This window comes from Megascapheus bottae, chromosome 2 (genome assembly GCF_031878675.1).
Source record: "Megascapheus bottae isolate mThoBot1 chromosome 2, mThoBot2.hap1, whole genome shotgun sequence".
Lineage (NCBI taxonomy): Eukaryota > Metazoa > Chordata > Mammalia > Rodentia > Geomyidae > Megascapheus > Megascapheus bottae.
The window spans coordinates 83,971,868-83,992,372 of NC_143510.1; the positions used below are offsets into that span (position 1 = coordinate 83,971,868).

At 42.0% G+C, this 20,505-nt stretch overlaps 1 protein-coding gene across 3 annotated transcripts; it reads right to left on the reverse strand.

Moving 5' to 3' along the window:
• Positions 1-3,654: 3,654 nt before the first annotated feature.
• Positions 3,655-20,207, reverse strand: Nfyb (nuclear transcription factor Y subunit beta). Of its 3 annotated transcripts, none has more exons than XM_090328534.1 (8): positions 20,081-20,207; positions 17,292-17,363; positions 10,878-10,971; positions 8,726-8,856; positions 7,678-7,875; positions 5,392-5,473; positions 4,584-4,663; positions 3,655-4,422 (listed from the first exon to the last, which is right to left on the reverse strand). In XM_090328534.1, exons 2-8 carry the CDS (start codon positions 17,295-17,297, stop codon positions 4,390-4,392), a joined length of 624 nt encoding a protein of 207 aa, XP_090184660.1. In that variant the 5' UTR covers positions 17,298-17,363; positions 20,081-20,207; the 3' UTR covers positions 3,655-4,389. The 3 variants fall into 3 exon arrangements, with proteins under 3 accessions (XP_090184660.1, XP_090184661.1, XP_090184663.1); XM_090328535.1 differs by lacking the exon at positions 20,081-20,207 and adding an exon at positions 19,379-19,482; XM_090328537.1 differs by lacking the exon at positions 20,081-20,207 and adding an exon at positions 18,899-19,208.
• Positions 20,208-20,505: the final 298 nt, after the last annotated feature.

Consider the following 20,505-nt stretch of genomic DNA (forward strand, 5'->3'; position numbering starts at 1 on the left):
CCTTGGACTTTCTCAAGGCCAGAGCTCTACCACTTGAGCCTCAGCACCACTTCTGGCTTTTTTCTATGTATGTGGTACCAAGGAATCGAACCCAGGTCTTCATGCATGCTAGGCAAGCACTTTAACCACTAGGCCAAACTCCCGGCCCCAACCTTTACATTTTTTACTTAATAATCCTAGAGGCTTGATGTTTTGCCCACTCATTACTTTTTATTCATTTATTTATGTTTTGGCCATTCCTGGGACTTGAACTCAAGGCCTGGGTGCTGTGAGCTTTCTCAAGGCTAGTGCTCTGCCACTTTAGCCACAGAACCACTTCTGGCCTTTTCTGCACATGCAGTATGGAGGAATCAAACCCAGGGCTTTGTGCATGCTAGACAAGCATTCTTCTACTAGGCCATCCTCCCGGCCCCCCCACTAGTTATTTTTAAAATATATTCACTGTCAGAGGTACATAGTTCAGTCACTAATGTCACTGCCAGAAAAAAAAAAATATGATCTGCAAAGTTTCACTTATCTGACTAAATTTTTGTGTTGTCTTGTGCCCTGTGTACACTGGGTGGGATATACATGTCCCACTAGTTACATGGAAAGATTCTAGAAGCTACTTCTTTTGCTGAATGTGTAATTGGATTTATGAACCAAGTTCAGTATTTACTTTCCCTTATGGCTTTAAGATGCAGAGAATAACACACTAGTTTAAAATTGTCAGTTTAGAATAGTCTATCTTCTTTTGGTGATAGAACTTCTTATAACTATGTAGTGACAGTGAATGCTGTCCTCATCTTTTTTATTCTTCCTTAGATAGCAGTTTTAGATCTTTGGTATTTTTAGATCTTTTTTCTTTAGTGGTGTATTTTGAGCTTAAGGAGTTATAATCAAAAGATAATCTTTTAAATTTGAATAATTTATTTTCACGGTCTTTACCAAAGTAAGTTTATCTTTCCCCAAACTTCTCGCCTTGTCCTGTTAAATTCTCTTACTTTTCTTCCCATTTACTTGTTTTTATTTTATGTAGAATGTTTTTTTCAAAGTTTTAATTTTGGCTTATAGACTCTCATTGTTTTCTATATGATTTCTGGCTCCTTCTCTCATGTTTCTTCAAACAATTCTTAATAACACTATTGAGTTTTCTAGCGAAGGTCTTGTCGTTTTGTCATGTTCAGTGTTCCTTGAGTACACACACACACACACACACACACACACACACACACACACACAGAATTACCTTATTTTCCTTGGCAAATGAGAATAACTTGAACTGAAAATTGAAATCCTTGAAAACAATGTATTTGCTTCAGACACCTAGAGGCTGCTTTAAATGGAAACTGCCTCTTCAGTGGTGACTTTTTTTTTTGCCAGTTGTGGGGCTTGAACTCAGGGCCTGAGCACTTTTTTCAAGGCTAGAGTTCTACCCCTTGAGCCACAGCCACAGCGCCACTTCCAGCTTTTTTTCCCCTATGTATGTGGTACCAAGGAATCAAACCCCATCTTCGTGCATGCTAGGCAAGCATTCTACCACTGGCCAAACTCCAGGCCCAGTGGTGACATTTTAAAACCATTTATTTTACTTTTCTTGTGATTCAGCCCATTTGGGATTTTAACAGGAGTTATTGCAGTTAGGCTGTTTTAGAGGTGAAGTCTGCACTGGAATCTTAGCTTGCTGGGCCATGTTACAGGATGTGTAGCACTCTCTCCTTTGTTCTGTCCTGCAAGGCAGCACTTTGACATTGTGCAACTGAGCCCTCTGAGGTAGGAACATACAAAACATAACCCTTTTTTTGGGGGGGGGGGTGGGAGGGTAGACCTGGGGCTTGAATTCAGGGCCTGGGCACTGTTCTTGGACACTTTTGCTCAAGGCTAGTACTCTACCACTTCAGTCACAGTGCTACTTCCATCTTTTTCTGTGTATGTGGTACCAAGGAATCGAACCTAGGGTTTCATGCATGCTAGGTGAGCACTCTTCCATTAGGCCACACCTCCAGCCCAGAAACCATTTTCCAAAGATATGCTCTGCCTCAGAAGGATGGCTCCATCACTTCTTTTTAAACCAGTCCTGGGGCTTGAACTCACGGCCTGGGTACTGTCCTTGGACTTTCCTCTCTGGTTGACAGAAGGTACTTAAGTTATTTCTTCTCCTAAGACTTAAGGCTAGAACCTACTTCTGTCCCAGATAGTAAAGAAGGAATATCTACAAAATTACAAAAAGCATTTTGGGAGAGAAATCATAACAAATGCTTCACAGGCCAAGCACTAAGCCAGTACTATCTGTCATGTGTATGGATGGCAGTATACCCTGGACACAGGCAGATTGCCAGAGTTCTTTCCCATGTGAGGATTAAGGGCATGCAAAGCACAGCTGACCCCGTGTGACCTAGTCTAGAGTTTTAATTACCGTTACTAGCAATTTGTTAAGTTTAAAATTTTGTTTTGGTATATGCTGATTAAAATTTTTAATTTTAATTTTAATTCTTAGACATAACTCAATCTTAAAAGCAATTTTCATAAGAATGTAAATCTTAAACCAAAGACTAGGTGCTCTCATCATCTACACAGTGACGTAATACCTGAATCAACTGGAGAGTACTATATGTGTCAAATTCCTAACATTCTGCATGCCTGGTAACCCAGTAGTTTTACCTCTGAAAATTTATTTCAAGAAAAGTCGTGAATATACATAAGAAATCAGTGAATGGCTATTTATAACAACTGTGAAAAGATATAAATATGTCCAGTAAATGATTAAATAAATTATGATTCAGTCATACAACACAATAAAAATAAAACCAGTAAAAATAATGCAGAAGACTATGCATGACCTGGGAAAGATGTTCACAATATATTGTTAAGTGAAAAAAGCAGGTTACAAAACAGTGTTCACAATATGAGCTCATTTTTTATAAAAATATACATATTTAGCAAAGTAAAAGGACAAATGATATTTATCAAAATATTAACATTGGTTATTTCAACACAGAAGGATGACTGTCAAGATTTTGCTTTTAACTACCCTCTCCTTTTTATCCTATGTGTATTTTTCTGTAGTAACAATCACTTTTGAACAGCAGAAGGGAAGTGAAGGAAAACTGCCTTGGAAGAGCCCAGAGGCTCCCAAGCCGCCTCCTGGCCAAAATCGATGTTCCTGGTAAATTGCTCCTGCCTTATACATTTGAGTATGTCTCTGACATCCACTCAAACTTCCTTCCAAGAAAACTATACAATAGCCGTTTCTGACACTAAAATTAAAAACAAAAACAAACCCTCAGGTTAATTATCTCAAAAAGAATGAGAAAATACAAATCCTCACTTTAAAAAAGGAGCAGTTCAAGTATCCGTACTACTAAATTATACAAAGTTGCATTATCTAAGATTTTGTTTATTGCAAAGATGAAAACAGCACACTCAGAGGTGGAGGCTTCTTTTTCCACCATTCATTGCACTCACTTGGTTCTCTGGTTTGCTCACTCATTCATGCAAAAGTCTACCCATAATGATGTCCAATGTTCTTAAGTTCCCAGGGTTTAACAGGAAACCTGACATTTTAATTAAAAAAATAAAACGAGCAAGGACATTTTCCATCTAACTATAAAATTCCTTCTCAGGAAGGACACTGCAGTACTTGAAGATAAATGCTTTGGAAAAAAAAAAGCCAAATGAAAGGGAGAAACTGAAAATAAGGAGCTGTAATAATCATAGTAACAAAACTCAAAAATGATTCTAGTGTTAACACAAGTTCCAGGCACAATGAACAGTGTAAACACTGCTAGTGGGTACCAGGTTTTACGATCTGCTTCTCTATTCACACTTCTTCAATTATATATTTTTTTAAATGGTGCTGCTTAAGCTATGAATATTTTAACAAAAAAAAGTAATCTCAATAAATACAGCATATGCTAAAAATCTAGCTAGGCTACCATGCAAGGTATTATATGGCCAAGACAAAATCAAATTTATAATAAAGGCAACTTGCATTCAAAATGAGCTCCACCCTTCTATTTTTATTAAAAGGGCAAACATCATGAATTAACCCAGCTGCTTACTTGAATTACAAAAGTAACATGATTCAATATGAAAATAAGAAACTGTCTACAAATCTCTGACAGTAATAAATTGCAATATACAATGCATACAGGCGTCATACAGAGCAACAAACTCTCGTACAAAACAAAAATATTTTAATACCTTTAAAATCCAAATTTTCCTTTAAAATTATTCATGAAAAAGATTCTCAAGTCAGAATTAACACCTCAATTAGTCAAGCATCAGGAAGCTACATTACAGCTACTTAATGTACAAAGAGACATCTTTTCACAGTCATCTCCCCCTACTATCTCTGTTCCAGAACTGTACACTCGCTCCACTATGTACCCACTCCACCATGTCTTCAGATCAGGAAAACTGAATTTGTTGAACTCCAGAGATCTAAGATGAGAAAATTTAAAAGTACATATAGAATTAAAAAGTATAAAACAACATACACATTATAAACATTTGTAGAATAAAAATATTAAGTCTACTTGTCATCCCAGATCTGCACTCTCCACTCCCTCTGTCCACTTTAAAATACAAGGATGGCACTGTACCTGTTGATATGACGTTGTGTAAACCATGACATTCTGTTGCTGACCATCTGCAGTTATTAAACCAGCTGGTAACTGGTTAGCTAAGACAAAAGAGGAAAGTGAGTACATGTACTTTCATGATCTGGTTTAAGGTCACTAATGTTTCATTACTGATACAATTTAGGTTAAATTATAAACCCTCAAAATTTCTACTCAAAAAATAATTTCCAAGTTCAGGGACAGTGCCCCACACTTTGAGTTCAAGCCCTAGGACCCTTTCTCTCCCCCACCCCAATAAATACACACACACACACACACACACACACACACACACACACACACGCTCTAGAAAGTACTTCCTCTACCGTGCTCTTCAATAGTCTGTATCTTCACATTTCTTAAGTGATTTTTAGCAGCTCCTCATGTTTAGAAATCTGCTCATTTATGATTAGACAAGGCGTGGCTAGCAGAGGCACTCCACAAAACTAAACAGCATTTTACAGATGACAAGTTTGTCTAAACACATACAATTACAAATATCACAGATATATTTTCCCAGTGAAATAATACTGCTAGCATTGAAAAAGGAATTCTGGACTGCAAATTCATTAAGGTTTTGTGTTATAGATATAATTTTCAATATTCTGGTATCATGAATCTTCATGAAAAACTAGTGTGGAAGTTAGAACACCATAGCATGCACTGACTTCCAACATAAGAGAGTGACTACTAAGAATCATTCAGAATGGTGTCTAGTGCCGGCACTCATACAGGACACTGCAGAAATGCAGCCCGGCACCATCTGCTGACAGCACTGCTGACTACTTACTAAATGCCTCCTCTGTGAGCTCCTCACTTAGTCCGTCTGTGGCTGTGACTGCTCCACCAATGCCCTTCTCGCCTTTCATAGCCTGACAAAGGAAAGAGAACACGTAAACATCCAAGTTCAACTTTGCCAAATGAGAATATTAACTGCCTAAAACTAGAAGCTTCGTTATCATAAAAGTAAATTATATATGAAGAGGCCCAAAGTACTATTTATCATTACAAGACAATGTTATTAGTAATGATCAAGAAAACCTACCTGTGACTCTATAGACATGTTTTATTTCATAAATTAATGTTTCTATGACATACAAACCGTTAGCCTAATTTTGATTAAGTTCTAAATACTAAGTCCCAGTGATTGTAAATAGAGATTTCCTCCTCGAACATTTGTTTGTTAAACTTGTCATTTAAAATATGTTAAAATCAACGTTAATAAATTCTTTAATGAAAAAAAAAGAAAATCTGAAGCATTTATGGATAAAAAATAAGATTTTAATTCCTCAAAGGTATGACAGAACTCTTTTTACTGAAATGAAGTCTGTAAAATGTCAGTCAACTTACAGATCTATAAAGGATCCAAATTATATCTCACTGACAGACATTCTCACTCCTCAATCAACTGGAAAACAGTAATTTTGACTTCAAAATTCCTAAATTAAGAGTTTAGGACAAAAATTCAAATTGAAGTATAGAAATAAATAAGCTATGATCTCAATTCATTTCACAAAAGTAAACCCATAGGCAAAGATAACCCAGTAGGAAATGTACAAGAATTCAATCAACAATAATGGCATTAGTTATAATTTTCTCCTATTATTATTTAAAAAGCTTTTGGCTCAGTAATGTTGCTTCCTTTAAATTAATAACAAGAACAGCAAAAGGTAATTCTGAACATTCACTTGGTCCACACAGTAAGTCTTGGGTAAAGGTGAGATTAGCCTCACTTTATAGAAGAAAACAAGGCCCCAAGTACTTAAATATTCTGCCCAACATCATGGCCTGAATGCACAATCCCTTTAATTACTATTTAACTATGCGACAGACAGTAATAAAGAAAAAAGCCAGGTGCCCGTGGCTCACATCTGTAATTCTAGCTACTTGGAAAGATTGGTGGTTTGAATCTGGCCTGGATAGAAAATTCACAATGCGCTTGCTTCTTAGAGCTAGGCACAGCAGTTTGTGCCTATTATTCTCACTAGGATGAGATGCCTCAAGTAGGCAGATGGCTAACGAATGCCTAGGCAAGGAAAGGAGACACTCTCAACATAACCAGTGCAAATTGGGCTAGATGCCTGGCTTGATGGTAGATCACCCACAAAGCTAGCTTGAGGCGCTGAGTTCAAATCCCAGGAGAGCCCCCCCCCCCCCCAAAAAGAAAGGTTTTTGGAATGCCAGGTTAAATGTAGGGTCTTAAACGTGGCAGGCAAGCAACAGAGTATATCCTAGCCCTGTGTTTTACCATTTAAGTATTATAATTTAGGAAATTAAATACTACTACTAGAGAAATTTTACCTAATTTGTTACAAAATAAAAAGGGTTAGCCAAGAGCTAATAGCCCACATATATAATCCTAGCTACTTAAGAGGTTAAGATTCAGAAGATCACAGTTCAAAGCCAACCCCAGGCATGAAAAGTATAAAAAAGTTCACAACACTGTACTGCAACCAATAAACTAGGCATGGGGTACACGCTTGTTATCCCAGCTTCAAGGGAAGCTCACTAGCTGAGCTCAGTGTGTGCCTGTCATGCCCTGAAAAACAGGGAAACACATTTAGGAGGATCAGCACTCTGGGTAGTCAGAAGCTCCAGTAGTAGACTTTAATTCTGAGTAGTGCCAAAGTGTCGCTCAAGGGGCAGAGTGCTAGCCTTGAGCTGAAGAGCTCGGGGACAGTGCCCAGGTCCATAGTTCAAGCCCCATGACCGGAGGGGGAATGGGAGGAGAAGCCACACTCAAAAGACTCAATAGGACTAAGGATTTTGAGTACTGCCATTCTACCTCCCCTCTCCCATCCTCCCCCGCCAAAAAAAGCCTAAGCTGGGTGCGGTGGCTCAGAGTTGCAATCCTAGGTACTTAGGAGGCTGAGTCTGTGGATTGCAGTTCAAAGCTAGACTGGGCAAGGAGTCCAGGAGACTCTTATTTCTAATCACAAAAAGTCAGAAGTAGTAGAGGGCTAGCTAGCCTTGAGTAAAAAGAGTTCAGGGACAGCACTCAGGCCCAGAGTTCAAAATCCAGGAAAGACCAAAAAAAAAAAAAAAAGGCTGAATACTCTGAAGACCTGTTTCTTACCTCCCTGAATTTCTGAAGGTACAATTTCAGAGGCTCCACGTAACTGTCGAAGCCTAAAGTGGACATGGCGAAGAGAATATCTTCCCCGTTGATTGTCTTCCGCTTCTCTTGATGGCATCTTTCACTTGCTTCTGATGTTATAAAGCTGATGAACTCGCTTACACATTCTTGAACACATTCTTTGGCATCTTTTGCAATCTGGAGAAAATAAAAACCACAGATAAAACATAACCATCACCTTCTTGACATCTGCCAGAATAAAAGGCTACTCAGAAGAGCACTTCTAGCTGGTAACAGTTCACGTTTTGAATCCCTTACATTAACACAATGGCTGCTCACACAATCCCAACCTCCAGATTCAGAGTAACTAGTCAGTGACAACAGAGGAATTTCAACCATTCATAGGAAATAGATATAACTGCACTTAAGACTTGCGCAGAACTGAGGGTTTTTTGTTTATATATGTATGCATTTATTTTTTACCTCAAAGGATATAAAATGCCAGGTTTGAATTTGTTGAAAAATTTTCCTCAAGAAGTGCACACATACCACCTCATTATAAAAAACAATTCTTCCCTGGCAGGTCTGAGAGCCACAGTGCTACTTCTGGTTTTCTGGTGGTTAATTAGAGGTAAGTCTCATAGACTTTCTTGCCTGGACTGGCTGTGAACAGCAATCCTCAGATCTCAGCCTTCTGAGTAGCTAGGATTACAGGTGTAAGCCACCGTGCCCAGAAAGGTTTCTTTTTTTAATTTTACAGTAACTATCAGTCCAATCTAACTTAATTTTGCCTATACAGTGAATTACAACTTCACATACCCAAACCTGAGAGGTCTGACAATATGCCTACTCTTAAAAATATTCTTTACCTACTTCCAGTGAATTAAGGAGTTTATAGGGACACGGCAGAAGATAAAATGGAACATTACTGCGTAACTAAGTAGGTTAGAAATATAAAAGGCAGAACAACTGGAATCAATAGCTAACTATGGGTCCATTTATGTATTTATGTCATTTACCAAATCTAGTTACATCCGCTCTACATTACCTTTCCCGTTTGAGGTATGGCATTTTTCATTATCCTAGCCACATTTGCAATGGGAAGATAGATATCTTGTTCTCGGAAACTTTCTTTTGAACCATTCGTATCTTCATGATCATTCATGCTGTCCTCAGTATCTAAAGAAATAAAGAAATTTGGTTTAAAGACTCAATTTTTACTTCAAGGTAGAAAGGACTATGTGAAATGATCTGAAGTAAGAACTACTGTAGTTCATTTTCTACTACTTTTTGGGGTTAGGATGTCAATCTCTGCACAGCTCTCTCAGGAATGAGGCTGTTCATTAATTCCCAATGCACTGCCTCCAATCCTTTCATCTTCAGCCGTGCCCAGTAAAACCCTGCCCATCTAGCCTGCAGAGAGCTCCACTAAGTAACATCCCTTAGCACCCTGCCTTCAATAAAATGCCACAGTGATTCTCTGTGCCCTGTCCTTTTCACTTCTCATTTTTCTTACTAGATTTTTGGTCTTCGATGCCAGTGGTTAAGTTTTGTGTGTCCTATGATTTGGTACAGCACCTTCCCTGGAGGCTTCACTACCTGACTTAGTTGCAGACTGTAACCTATGGCTCTTTGAATACTGCTTGTTTGAGAGGTTGTATGTACCTCTAAAGCCAAGTTTACATAAAGTTACTATAAAATACAGTATAAAATATAGGGGCCGGTAGTTTTGCCTAGTGGTAGAATGCTTGCCTAGCACGCACAAAGACCCAAGTTCAATTCCTCGGTACCACATACTTAGAAAAAAGCTACAAGTGCTGCTGAGGCTCAAGTGGTAGAGCTCTTACCTTGAGAAAGTCCAAAAACAGTACTCAGGCCCTGAGCTGAAGCTCAGGACAAGGAGGGGGGAAAAATTGAATATATATATATATATATATATATATATATTCCTATAAAAAGGGTTAGACTAGATTTGAATATTTTGGACCCAGTTAAGTCACTAATGTAGTAGTTTTCTAAACAAAGCTACAGCAGTAAATGATTCAAGCTTTCTCACAGAGCCCAAAATTTAAATTAGATTTAAATATAACTGAAGTGTTCACAGTGCCAATAGCAACTTCTTATGACTAAGTACAGGACTTACCAAGGTTCAAAGCCAGCCCGTGCACAAAAGAACCTGAGGCTCTTATCTCCAATTAACCTCTAGAAAAAGGGAAGTGGGTCTTGGCTCAAGGGTAGGGCAGTAGTCTTGAGCTGAAGAGCTCAAGGACAGTGCTCAGGCCCAGGGATAAGGTGGGAGCCTTGAGCTGAAGAGCTCAGGGACAGCACCCAGGCCGAGTTCAAGCCCCATGACCCCCCCATGTATATATACATATACATACATATATATATATATATATATATATCATCTAAACTAAGAATCTTTTTTAAGATGTATAGCAATCCAGTCACAATTCCTTCTAAAATGTATCTTAAAATTTTTAATCAAAATGTTTCAAAAGCAAACTTATTTCTGATTGGCCATGTAATACTGGCATTCCAGTATCTGGTAAAGTCTAACTAAAAAATGAAAACAACGAAAAACAAAAATAAGTTTGTCATAAGAACCAGAAATACAAGCCAGGTGCTGGTGGCTCATGTCTGTAATCCTACCTACTCAGGAAGTTGAAATCTGAGGATTGTAGTTCGAATCTAGCCTGGGCATGAAAGTCCCTGTGAAACTCATCTTCAATAAACCAATAAACTACTCAAAGAAGCTGGAAGTGGCACTGTGGTTCAAGTAGTAGAGCACTAGCCTTGAGCACCAAGAGGCTCAGGGCCAGTACCAAGGTCCTGAGTTCAAGGCCCAAGACTGGCAAAAAAGAAAAAAACAAAAAAGAACAAGAAATATAATAGCAATTTAACCCATCCTTTGAGATAACATTTACTCAATCAACTAAGATTTTCTCAAGTGTAATACTTAAAATAGGAACTCAATAATAAGTTAGTACTTTTTTTTTTTTTAAGTATGTTTTGATACTAGAAACTTCTCCTAGGACTCATACTATTTCTAATAAAAATTAGAGTTTGTAGATTTTCAGTGGACTGTGACATGAAATTGCTAACTTTCCTGTGGAAAGTAACAGACTACCTTATGAATAAACGTCCACTTTCCAATTTGTTCCTATGCACACATTTGGTTCCAGTCGCAGCTTTCTTACCATCATGAGGCTGAATAACATAATGACTTCCTCCAATATAGTCGGCAGAAATCCCAAGTTGAGAAGCATCTGTTGTAGAACTGTCACCATCCATCTAGAAGGGAAGAAAGCCTTTCAGTGCTCCTCAGGAAAAGCTATACTAAAGCCAAAACTCAGTGCTCATAAAACTTAAAGAGGATGGGGGGCTGAGAGTTTGGCCTAGTGATAGAGTGCTTGCCTAGCATGCATGAAGACTCGGGTTCAATTCCTCACTATCACATATACATAGAAAAAGCCAGAAATGGTGCTGTGGCTCAAGTGGTACAGCTCTACTCTTGAGAAAGCCCAAGGACAGTGCTCAGGCCCTGAGTTCAAGCCCCAAGACTGGCAAAAACAACAACCAAAAAAAAAACCCTTACAGGATGGGTCCTTTACATTTTTAATAGCTTTAAGTTTTAAAGGAATCATCTCTATTTCTCCGCTTCAAACTTTTCAGTAATTTGCCAATTAGTCAATCTTAATAAGCATACAGCTAAAAGGGAAACAAGGAAATTAATGTAAACAACATGCCACTTTCTCTTCAACTGTCTAATCCTCAAATGTGTATCCAGGCTACCTTGACTTTACCTCATTCATTCCTGCAATGCCAAGCACAGCCAAAATAGGACTAGCAGTTAGTTTTTAGGACAAGGTCTAGCCAGGTAGCCCAGGCTAGCCGAAGTTCATAATCTTCCTGAAGTCTGGCTTTCCATTTTTAATAAGCCTCTGACAGCTCAGTGATCAAAAGTTTATTTCTGCCAGGTGCTGGAAGCTCATGCCTATAATCTAAGGATGGTTTGAAGCCAACCCAGGCAGGAAACTCCATGAGACCCTTATCTCCAATTAATTACAGAAAAAGCTGGAAGTGGTACTGTGGTTTAAGTGGTAGAAGGCTAGCCTTGAACAAATAGAGCTCAGGGACAGTGACCAGGGCAAGTTCAAGCCCTGGGACTGGTAAAAAAAATACTTTTTTTTTTCTTTTCCTAGCTCTTTAAATGTTCAATTCTGAAAGAAAAGAAAAAAGAAGAAAGAAAGAAAGAAAGAGGGGGCAGGGAGGAAAGGAGGGAGAAAGAGAGAGAAAGGGAGGGAGCGAAGAAGGGAGGGAAAGAGAGAGAAGTATTTGGGAACCTGTATATAAAGAAAAAAATATATATAACCACAGACAAGAATGAGAATGGCTATGATTTTTCTTTGTCTGTGGTGTGCTGGGGTTTGAATTCAGGGTCTTACACTTGCTAGGAGGTGCCTACCTCTGAACCATGCCCTAACCCTTTTTTATAATGATTGCTTTAAAAGAAGTCTGCTTGATTAAGAGTTAAAGGAATTCTAAGAGGGAAAATCTGGAAAAAGTGAACCATAAGCTCTGAACTGGCTCTATTCCATTCTACCAGCAGCAGATAGATTCTGGAAGGCATCTGCTTTGCAAATACTACTGCTCAAAACAGCACTCAACTAGCTCCAAGTGAATAGATATTAAAACTTGACATACATTTCCTGAATAAGAATATAGCAGAGATGAAATATAAATCCCATCTCCTTTCAGGCCAAACAAGAGATATTTATTAAGGCCTAGGACATACTATTGAGTTTTTATTATTATTAATTTTTCTTTTTATCTTTTTTGTCAGTCATGGGACTTGAACTCTGGGTCTGGACGCTGCACTGGAGCTCTTCAGCTCAATGCTAGCATTCTACTACTCAGAGCCATAGCACCACTTCCAGTTTTCTGGTGGTTAACTGGAGATAAGAGTCTCATGGACTTCTGTGCCTAGGCTGGTTTTATAACTCGATCTTCAAATCTCAGCCTCCTGAGTAGCTAGGGTTACAGGTGTGAGCCACCGGTGCCTGGCCTCAGTTGGAATTTTTGTTTTTTAATCTAATTCTTAAAGTACTGAGCTAATTTCAAAGTGTTCAATAACTTTTCAATAACTTCTTTTATGCATTTATTGATTTTGATATCTAATTTAATTGTAGATGTAGATATATTCCTGTCATTTGGATAGTTGTTTCAAGGAGGCAGAAAAATAGAAATCATGTGCCTTTAACAATTTATAAAAACATAGGGAACTTATTTGCTCAGTGACTTTTTAGTGGCTTAGCAGAGGTTAAGGAATCAATAAGCTGACTCTGACCCTCTATTAACTCTCTGCAACATTCCTATAATCATCTCAAAAGAAAACTGGAATCTTAAACGAATATGGCTGAATGGGAATCATTGTCCAGACATAAACTGTACTTTGATCCTGCAATGCTGAGAAGGCCTAGGGCGTACGGCCTGACACGCACACAGTGGTGGACTCACTAGCCATGGAGGGATGGTCCATGAGGTGGGCTAAACCACCTAAGGATAGTCAAGGTTTAGGACAAGAGTTTCAGAACCTACAACTAAAAACAAATCTTCATGGGGGGAGAAAAGTCAATGCAGAAATTCTTTGATAAATGAATGTCTGCAGGATATCACTCTTTTAAAAATTAGCTGATGAACAAGGTGGATTCAGATTAGCTCATAAATATAACACAAAGATGCTAAAGACCAAAAAAAAAAGTTTCAATCATGCAAGATTACCATTTAATTAATATCAATAGTCCCCTTGAAAATTTGAAGGTATTTCAGAGTTGTCAAAATTAAATGACAACTAAAAAGCTGCTACGAGAGTGCTTGGCATTCAACATACCCCAGCGGCCCCCATCATTCTCTTTGGAAGTTGCACATCTCCTGCTTATGCCTTACACGTCTTGGTTCTCCAAGTCTTAGCTTTTCTGTCACTTCACACCTTCTGTTCCTTTCCTCTATCTTTCCACCATCAAATTCGACAGACTTTAATACCAATGTTCCCCAGGATGCTGGAACCTTTCCCCCATTCTACAATCCAAAAATGAATGTTGACTTAACTGTTTTGTCAACCAATCAGCCTAACCCTTGACCCATTTTCTACGCTAGCCATTCTCCTTAAATAAGGAATGGTGGGGAAAAACTTGTTAGATCCATTTCAAAGGTTTTTCTTTCTAGGTCGGTTTAAAATTGTCTACAAAAATTCACTTAGGAAAAAGTGACTATGTAGTATTTAATGTCTATGCTATGTGTGGTCATGAGGAAGTCAATAAAATAGATAAGATCTCTGATGTCAACAGGCAGAAAGAACAAATGTTAGATAACCTTGGTAACCTTGGGGGACAGGGCATGGGGGCAGAGAGCACTGTCCACTGGTACTCATAACATACAGGCTACTTTCAATTCCTTACTACTTTTAGGTCATGAGACATCAAAAAGGATTTAACCACACAGAGCTTCTGTGTAGGGTAAGAAATAATACAAGTAAATATTCAGTAAACATGATACATAGCTATTAAATAATTACAAATAGACCAACTAATTGGTAGAATCAAGTATTGAGAAAAATAAAGAGGCTTTGCTACCACATATGGGACTTCCTTCTCAAAGGGCTAGAGAACCCATGCAATGTTATAGTAGGAAAAAGCATTTTTAACTAAGCTGAAAAATGAATACAAATCAGGCAGAGGGGGGAAAAATAGAAGCAAACAGGAATACAGTACCAGGGACTAGCATTCGCTAAATGGTGACCACATCAGTAGTGCCTTGTGGATAAGAGCAAACCAAGGGAAGCTTTAGGCCAGGAGTACAAACTAGACTTGTGTGTGCTGGTCCTGAGGCTTCAAGTCAGAGTCTAGACACTGGCTCTGAGCTTTTGTGCTCAACCCTAGTGGCCTACAATTTGAACCGCAGCTCTACTTCCAGCCTTTTTGGGGTGGTTAATTGGACATAAGAGTCTCATGGACTTTTGTTGCCCACAATCCTCAGTTCTCAGCCTCCTGAGTAGCTTAGGATTACAGGTATGAGCCACTGATGCCCAGCCAGACTTTGAAATTAGTTCAACCAATACAGAATTCTGTCCAGGGCAGAAAATGACCTGGAGGGGAGCAGGAACAAAGGCAGAAGGTTAGCAGGATTGAGGGATTTGGAACACTACTGTTAAGGACATGAACGCAGGCAAGTTGGTGATTGCTCCAGCATCTGCTCTGTCACCAGAGCTCTGGAGATCCTGAGAACTAATGGGACTAGAAAGCTTCTTACGAGGTTAGATCAATTAGACTTGATCCCTGGCTAACTAAAAGCCCCAGGTAGGATCAAGGATAATGCTGGAATTCTCCCTTGCTGTGGAGACAGATTACCTGTCACTGCAGACAGAAGTGTTGGGCAACAGAGGAACAACAGACATGGGTGGCCATGAACTTACAAAGGCACTGATTGATCTAGTTGTGACACCTACAGGCCTGGCATCGAACAGCGGAGCTGAAGTGTTGGATTTCATCCAGGCAACAAAGGGAGAAGGTAGGAGAAAAGGTTCTGATAAAGGGGAATTGGTAAACATGAACAAATGTAGGTGAAACTCATTAAATTAATTCAAATGACAGGACTATGAACCAGAAATAAGTGGTCAGCTGGCTAATGCATTACCCTAGTTTTGGTATACAAGTATTTAAACCATCCTGGTAATTCATTGTGCATTCATTGTACAATGCTGTTCTCTGTCTACATTTACTGGACCCTGCTGAAATCCCCCACCTTGCATGGAGTACTTGACAGAACACACTCCTGTTACTTTTCTCTGTAGTTCTATAGCGAATCTTTCATTTGTCCTTCTAAGATCTTCTAAAAGCACTTCAAGTGTCTTCTGAAACAGTCCCTACACACTCTGCACTGCAGCTAGGAGCACTTGCTCTCAAGTGTGGCTCCATGTACTCACCGTGTCTATGAACAAGCAGCAGCTTTGTTGGGTTTCACTCGGCTTCCTCATTTTTGAAATGAGGAAGAATGAATGTAAGAAGCTATTGTATAGAAACCACTCAGCGATGTACATAACACACAGTGACAACTCAGCACATCAGCTTAGTCCTTCCGATATAGTTGTGGTTCTCAGGCAGAGTTTTTTCTCTCTTGCACAACTTACGCTTTTATGTCTCTCTAGATCACATTTCTTTGATCTCTTTGAGGATAAGAAATCATAGATTCCTCTCTCTAGTGTATCATTACTCTCCCTTAAGCAAGCTCAGTTTTTTTCATTCTACTATACACCCCGTGTGGCTCGGTCTTCACATACCTCTCCATTTCCATTTAAAATCTGGTAAGTGCTAGTCAACGCTATCATGACGCTGAAACCACATGACAAGATGCCAGTGCTCTTCATCCCTGAGCTGCACAGTGCTGGCATTGCTGGCCCCACACGTATGCTTCCAGTCCTCTTCTCCTTGACCTCCAAAGCAATCAGCTTGCCTGGGCTATTCTCTCCCCTATCCCATAACTGAATGTTTCAACCTGCAGTTGTTTTTGCTTTCTTCCATTACATTCTTAATGAGCTCATTAAATATCGCCTCTATATTCATAAATCCCACATCTATCACCACTATTTTGCTGTCACATAAGCTACCATCCCTGCACACTTCGGCTACTGGAAAGTAAAATTCACCCGGCATTCCTGAAGCAGGCAAGGGAAACCTTGTTTGCACAGACAAAGCCCCACCCCCTACTCTTCAAGGAGGAAGGGATTATGTCATCCCCGGAGCTTCATCACAGGCTCTACCTCTGAAAACCCTGTCTTTTCTTTTCTGCTACATTACCACCCAGACCAGCTTAACCATGTGTTAAGACTAATCTAGCCACCACAACACTGTCTCACCAGCTCTGGAAGCTGTTTTAAAGGTTTCTGAAGGACTTCTGTATTGAATGCAATCCTTATTCTCACAGTTTTAACAAGCAACTTGCTTTTAACTCTTCTCTGTTGACTAGAATGCACCTTACTATTAGAATGTACCTTAATAGGGATTGCCCATGGAGTTCTTTCATTTGAAGAGTTAGGCAATCACAGAAATTGTGACATGCCTAAGGTCACAGACTGGGAGAATCACAACTCAATATCCAGCTGGGCCAAGCGGTAGCTCTTTTCCTAATTGAGAAATCTCAGCATGGACAAAACTCCTTTAACTCTTAAGCCCTAAACCAGAGTCATCCAGCCTCCAGGCTAATGCTTTGGGATGTGTCACCCTTCACTGGTCCAAATCACATCAGCCTTTAGACACAGCCAAGGCTCACCAGCTCCCTCCTCTCCTCTCCTGTTGTGCACAGGTTTGACTTAAGGCCCTACTAGCTCTACAGCCAGCATGGGACAGGCATTTTATGATGTAGCCTCAGCAGCCCTCAGGTTCCCACAGGAAGCAGTTAAGTGTGCAAGTAACTGAAAGTGAGGAAGCAGAGGGAGTGAGTCTCAAGTGAAGGGCATTTCTTGTATCAGCATCTCCCATGCAACACTTAAACTTCTGTTTCCAGCCAATTACTCCTTGTAACAAAACTTTAAAAAACAAATGGTAAAACATACTTACGGTCATGAAATCCTGTCAGAACAATGTTGTCAGTGGCACTTCGGAACAAACTGTCTAAAAAGGTGCCTCAACCTAAAAAATAAAAATAATAAACATCTATTAATAAAACGTTGGGCCAATAAGCTTTCTTTTTAGTAAATTTATTATCACCAGTCCTGGGCTCTGAACTCAGGCTCTGGGTTTTGTCCCTGAGCCTTTTTTGGTCAAGGCTAGCACTCTACCCACTTGAGCCATAATTCCACTTATGACTGGCTAGTTTGGTGGTTAATTGGAGATAAAGAGTCTTCACAGACTTTCCTGCTCTGGTTGGCTTCAAACCACAATCCTCTGATCCCAGCCTCCTCAGTAGCTAGGATTACAGGAGTGAGCCACCAGCAGTAGCTCTAGTGAATTTATTAAAGGGCATACAATGTACCTTCTAGCCTTAGTCAATGGAATGTATTTTTTTACATCCCAAAGTTTGAATTGGAAGATTTTAGAGAAATTACCAAAAAAAGTTAATTTCATGGAGAATGCTTATGTTGCTTTCCCAACATAACCCTGAACTTATTTCCTCATAAAGATCCATCACAACACACCATATGGTGAGAAACAACATATGAGAGAAACAACTTGCTAGACTGAAATCACATGAAATATTAATAACCAAGGCACAAATAACCTATCAGCCTAATTTTTTGAGATTATGTCTCTTAATGGTTTCAAAGTGAAATTCAGACAAAAGAGGAAAATTGTCTCTCAGACTTTAATACTTTTAAACCGAATGACTTAGATTGTGCTGGAAAGACACATGATGCATATCAGAACAAACAACCCACAGTCAAGACTTTCCCTTTTTTATAATTCTGGCTAAAATTATACTTGTCTTACTGCAATACTACATCCCTTATTTCTTTTTTTGTTTTCATTGAGGCAGGGTCTCATTTTGGAGCTCAAACCTCCTTCCAACTTCAGCCTCTTCAGTGCTGGGATTACAGTTTAGGCCACAGGCCCTAAGCCTTTATTTCTCATATGTACTTTTCCTTTTCTCCAGTTAAAAGAAAAAATATGGAGGGGAGGGGAGTGATTTCAAAACCCATCCTTTCAGTGCTGAGTTTACAAGAAGTAATGGTTTGCATTCAAGCATGAAATTTATAAATATAAAGGGGGAAAAATATATATATATATATACCCTCTGAATTGAAACTTTAAAATGCCATTAAGGGCCCAGGCAGCAAAGATTGCCTGACATCTGCTATAATCTTAAAAGTAATTTCTAATGTTTCTTAAGCATTGCTAAATCACAACTACCCAGAAAAAAAATGTTGTGTTGTACCTGAGGGAAAACAAAAAAGTCAGGCCATGCTTTGGGGGAGTGGGGGGGGGGAGGAAATCCTCAAAACACCCAAGAAAATAGGGGCTACACCTATTTATCTACCCTGCCTAGAATGGGTGGGGGTTGGATATCCACACTGCACAATTCACCCAGTTGACTGACTACTTGAAAGACCAACACAATCGCCTCATATGGTGTACATTTTCTTACAAGCAGATTAGACATAAAAGCTCAAGGTTTCAGAGAAATGCAAATCTGTATCCAAAAAAAGCAGTAGTCGCCTCGTTCCAACCTCCATTCCTTGGCATCAACAACCAGAGTCCCGCAGGGTATAATCCTTCCACGGAGCTGAGAGCGGCAGCAGCCGGGAGGAGTGAGGTCCCACGTACGGGATTCGGGGGAAACTCTGAACCCCTCTTTACTGATGCCGCTCGCGAACTCATCCGTCGACCTCACCAGCATCACTTCTGGCGGCCTGACCAGTTTTCCCCGCTCGGAGAAGCCGAGGCGGCCCCGGGTGCTGGGTGACACGAGCCGAGGACCATGCGGGAGGAGCGGGATGCCATTTTTAAAAAGGCCGCCCCGCGACCCAGCCCGGATTACGGGGTCCGGTTACGGCGCTCCGGGCGAGCCTCCCATCGGAGGGTGCTCGGCCTCTAAATTCTTTGTTCTCGGAGACGCCAGCTCCCGGAGGACCCGGCACGGCCCCCCCCACCCCCCGCCTCCTCCCGCCCGCGACGGCGAGGACCCCCGAGGCTTCCTCCCGTCCCACCTTCGGGGCCGGTCCCGGGGCCGCCAGATGGCTGCATGTCTTTACGCGCGGGCCGGACGGCGGGGCCAGCGGGAGCCGCTTCTTCCTCTCCCCCCCAGCCCCCCCGTCCTCCCCCGGGGAGGCCCCGCAGCCTCCCCGGCCCCCCGCCGGCCTGTCAACCCCGCGTGTGCCCAGCGGCCGCCCCCCGGCGCGCTTCACCCCCGCCGCCCGCCCCCCGCGCCCAACGCCCGCCCGGGCGCGGGAGACAAAGCGTCGGGGCCACCGAGGCCGGCCAGGGTCGTCCTCCGCTCGCGGATCGGCTTCCACGCTCAAAATGGAGCCGGCCCGGGGCGCCGCCGCGAGGGGCGGTCGCCGGGAGCCTCCGCAGCCTCCCGGCCCTCCGGGGCTCGCGGGAAGGCCGCCTGGCCCGCATCCCGCCGGCCCTGCGCACAAAGACCCGCGCCGCGGCCTCGCGCCGCTTCCCCGGCCGCCGCGGCCCGCAGCGGAGCGGAGCGGCCTCGCCTGCCGGCCGGGCCCGACGACGGCCCCGCTCGGCCGGGAGGGAGGGAGGACGTGCGGACGGGCGGGCGGCAGTGGTGAGGCAAGTGCCCCCGGCCGCGGCGGCGTTGGCGGCGGGGACGGCGCCGGGAGGAGACGGACATTTCATTCGAGCTAAAGAGGAGTCGGTTTAGGAGCGATCATTGGCCGAAGCGAGACACAAACCTCCAATGCAGCCCTGGTTGGCTCCCGTCTCCAATCGGCTGTTTGGTTGGACAGAAAATGGCTGCGAAGGAACCAGTCCCAGCGCGGAGCTCCGCTTCCCGGACTCGGCCTTCCCTCCCTCCGCCGCGAGCCGCTTCCCCCCAGCGTGACACCCTCCCTCCGCGCCGCCCGCGCGCGCGGGCCCCGCCCCGGCCGGGCCCCGGCCCCGCCTCGGCCCCGCCCCGGCGCCGGCTCCGCTCCGCCCCGCGGCCTCGGGCTCCGCGGGCCTGGAGCGGCTTCGCGGCCAGCCTGGGGGCAGCTTCCCCACGCCGGGGGCTGCCTGGATCCCGGTCCCGGCGCGAGCTGGAGCTCGGCGCCCACCGTCTTCCCACCGCGCTTCCTCCGGCCGGTGCAGAGCGTGGTTTCCCGGGCTCCCTCCCACGTGG

What these genes read in the sequence shown, in the direction of transcription:
- Nfyb (XM_090328534.1), bottom strand. An exon ending in ACCTTCAGAAATTCAGGGAG is followed by an intron (nt 5,474 to 7,677) that starts GTAAGAAACAGG and finishes TTCCTTTGTCAG; the next exon opens with GCTATGAAAGGCGAGAAGGG. An exon ending in GCTCACAGAGGAGGCATTTA is followed by an intron (nt 4,664 to 5,391) that starts GTAAGTAGTCAG and finishes CTTTTGTCTTAG; the next exon opens with CTAACCAGTTACCAGCTGGT.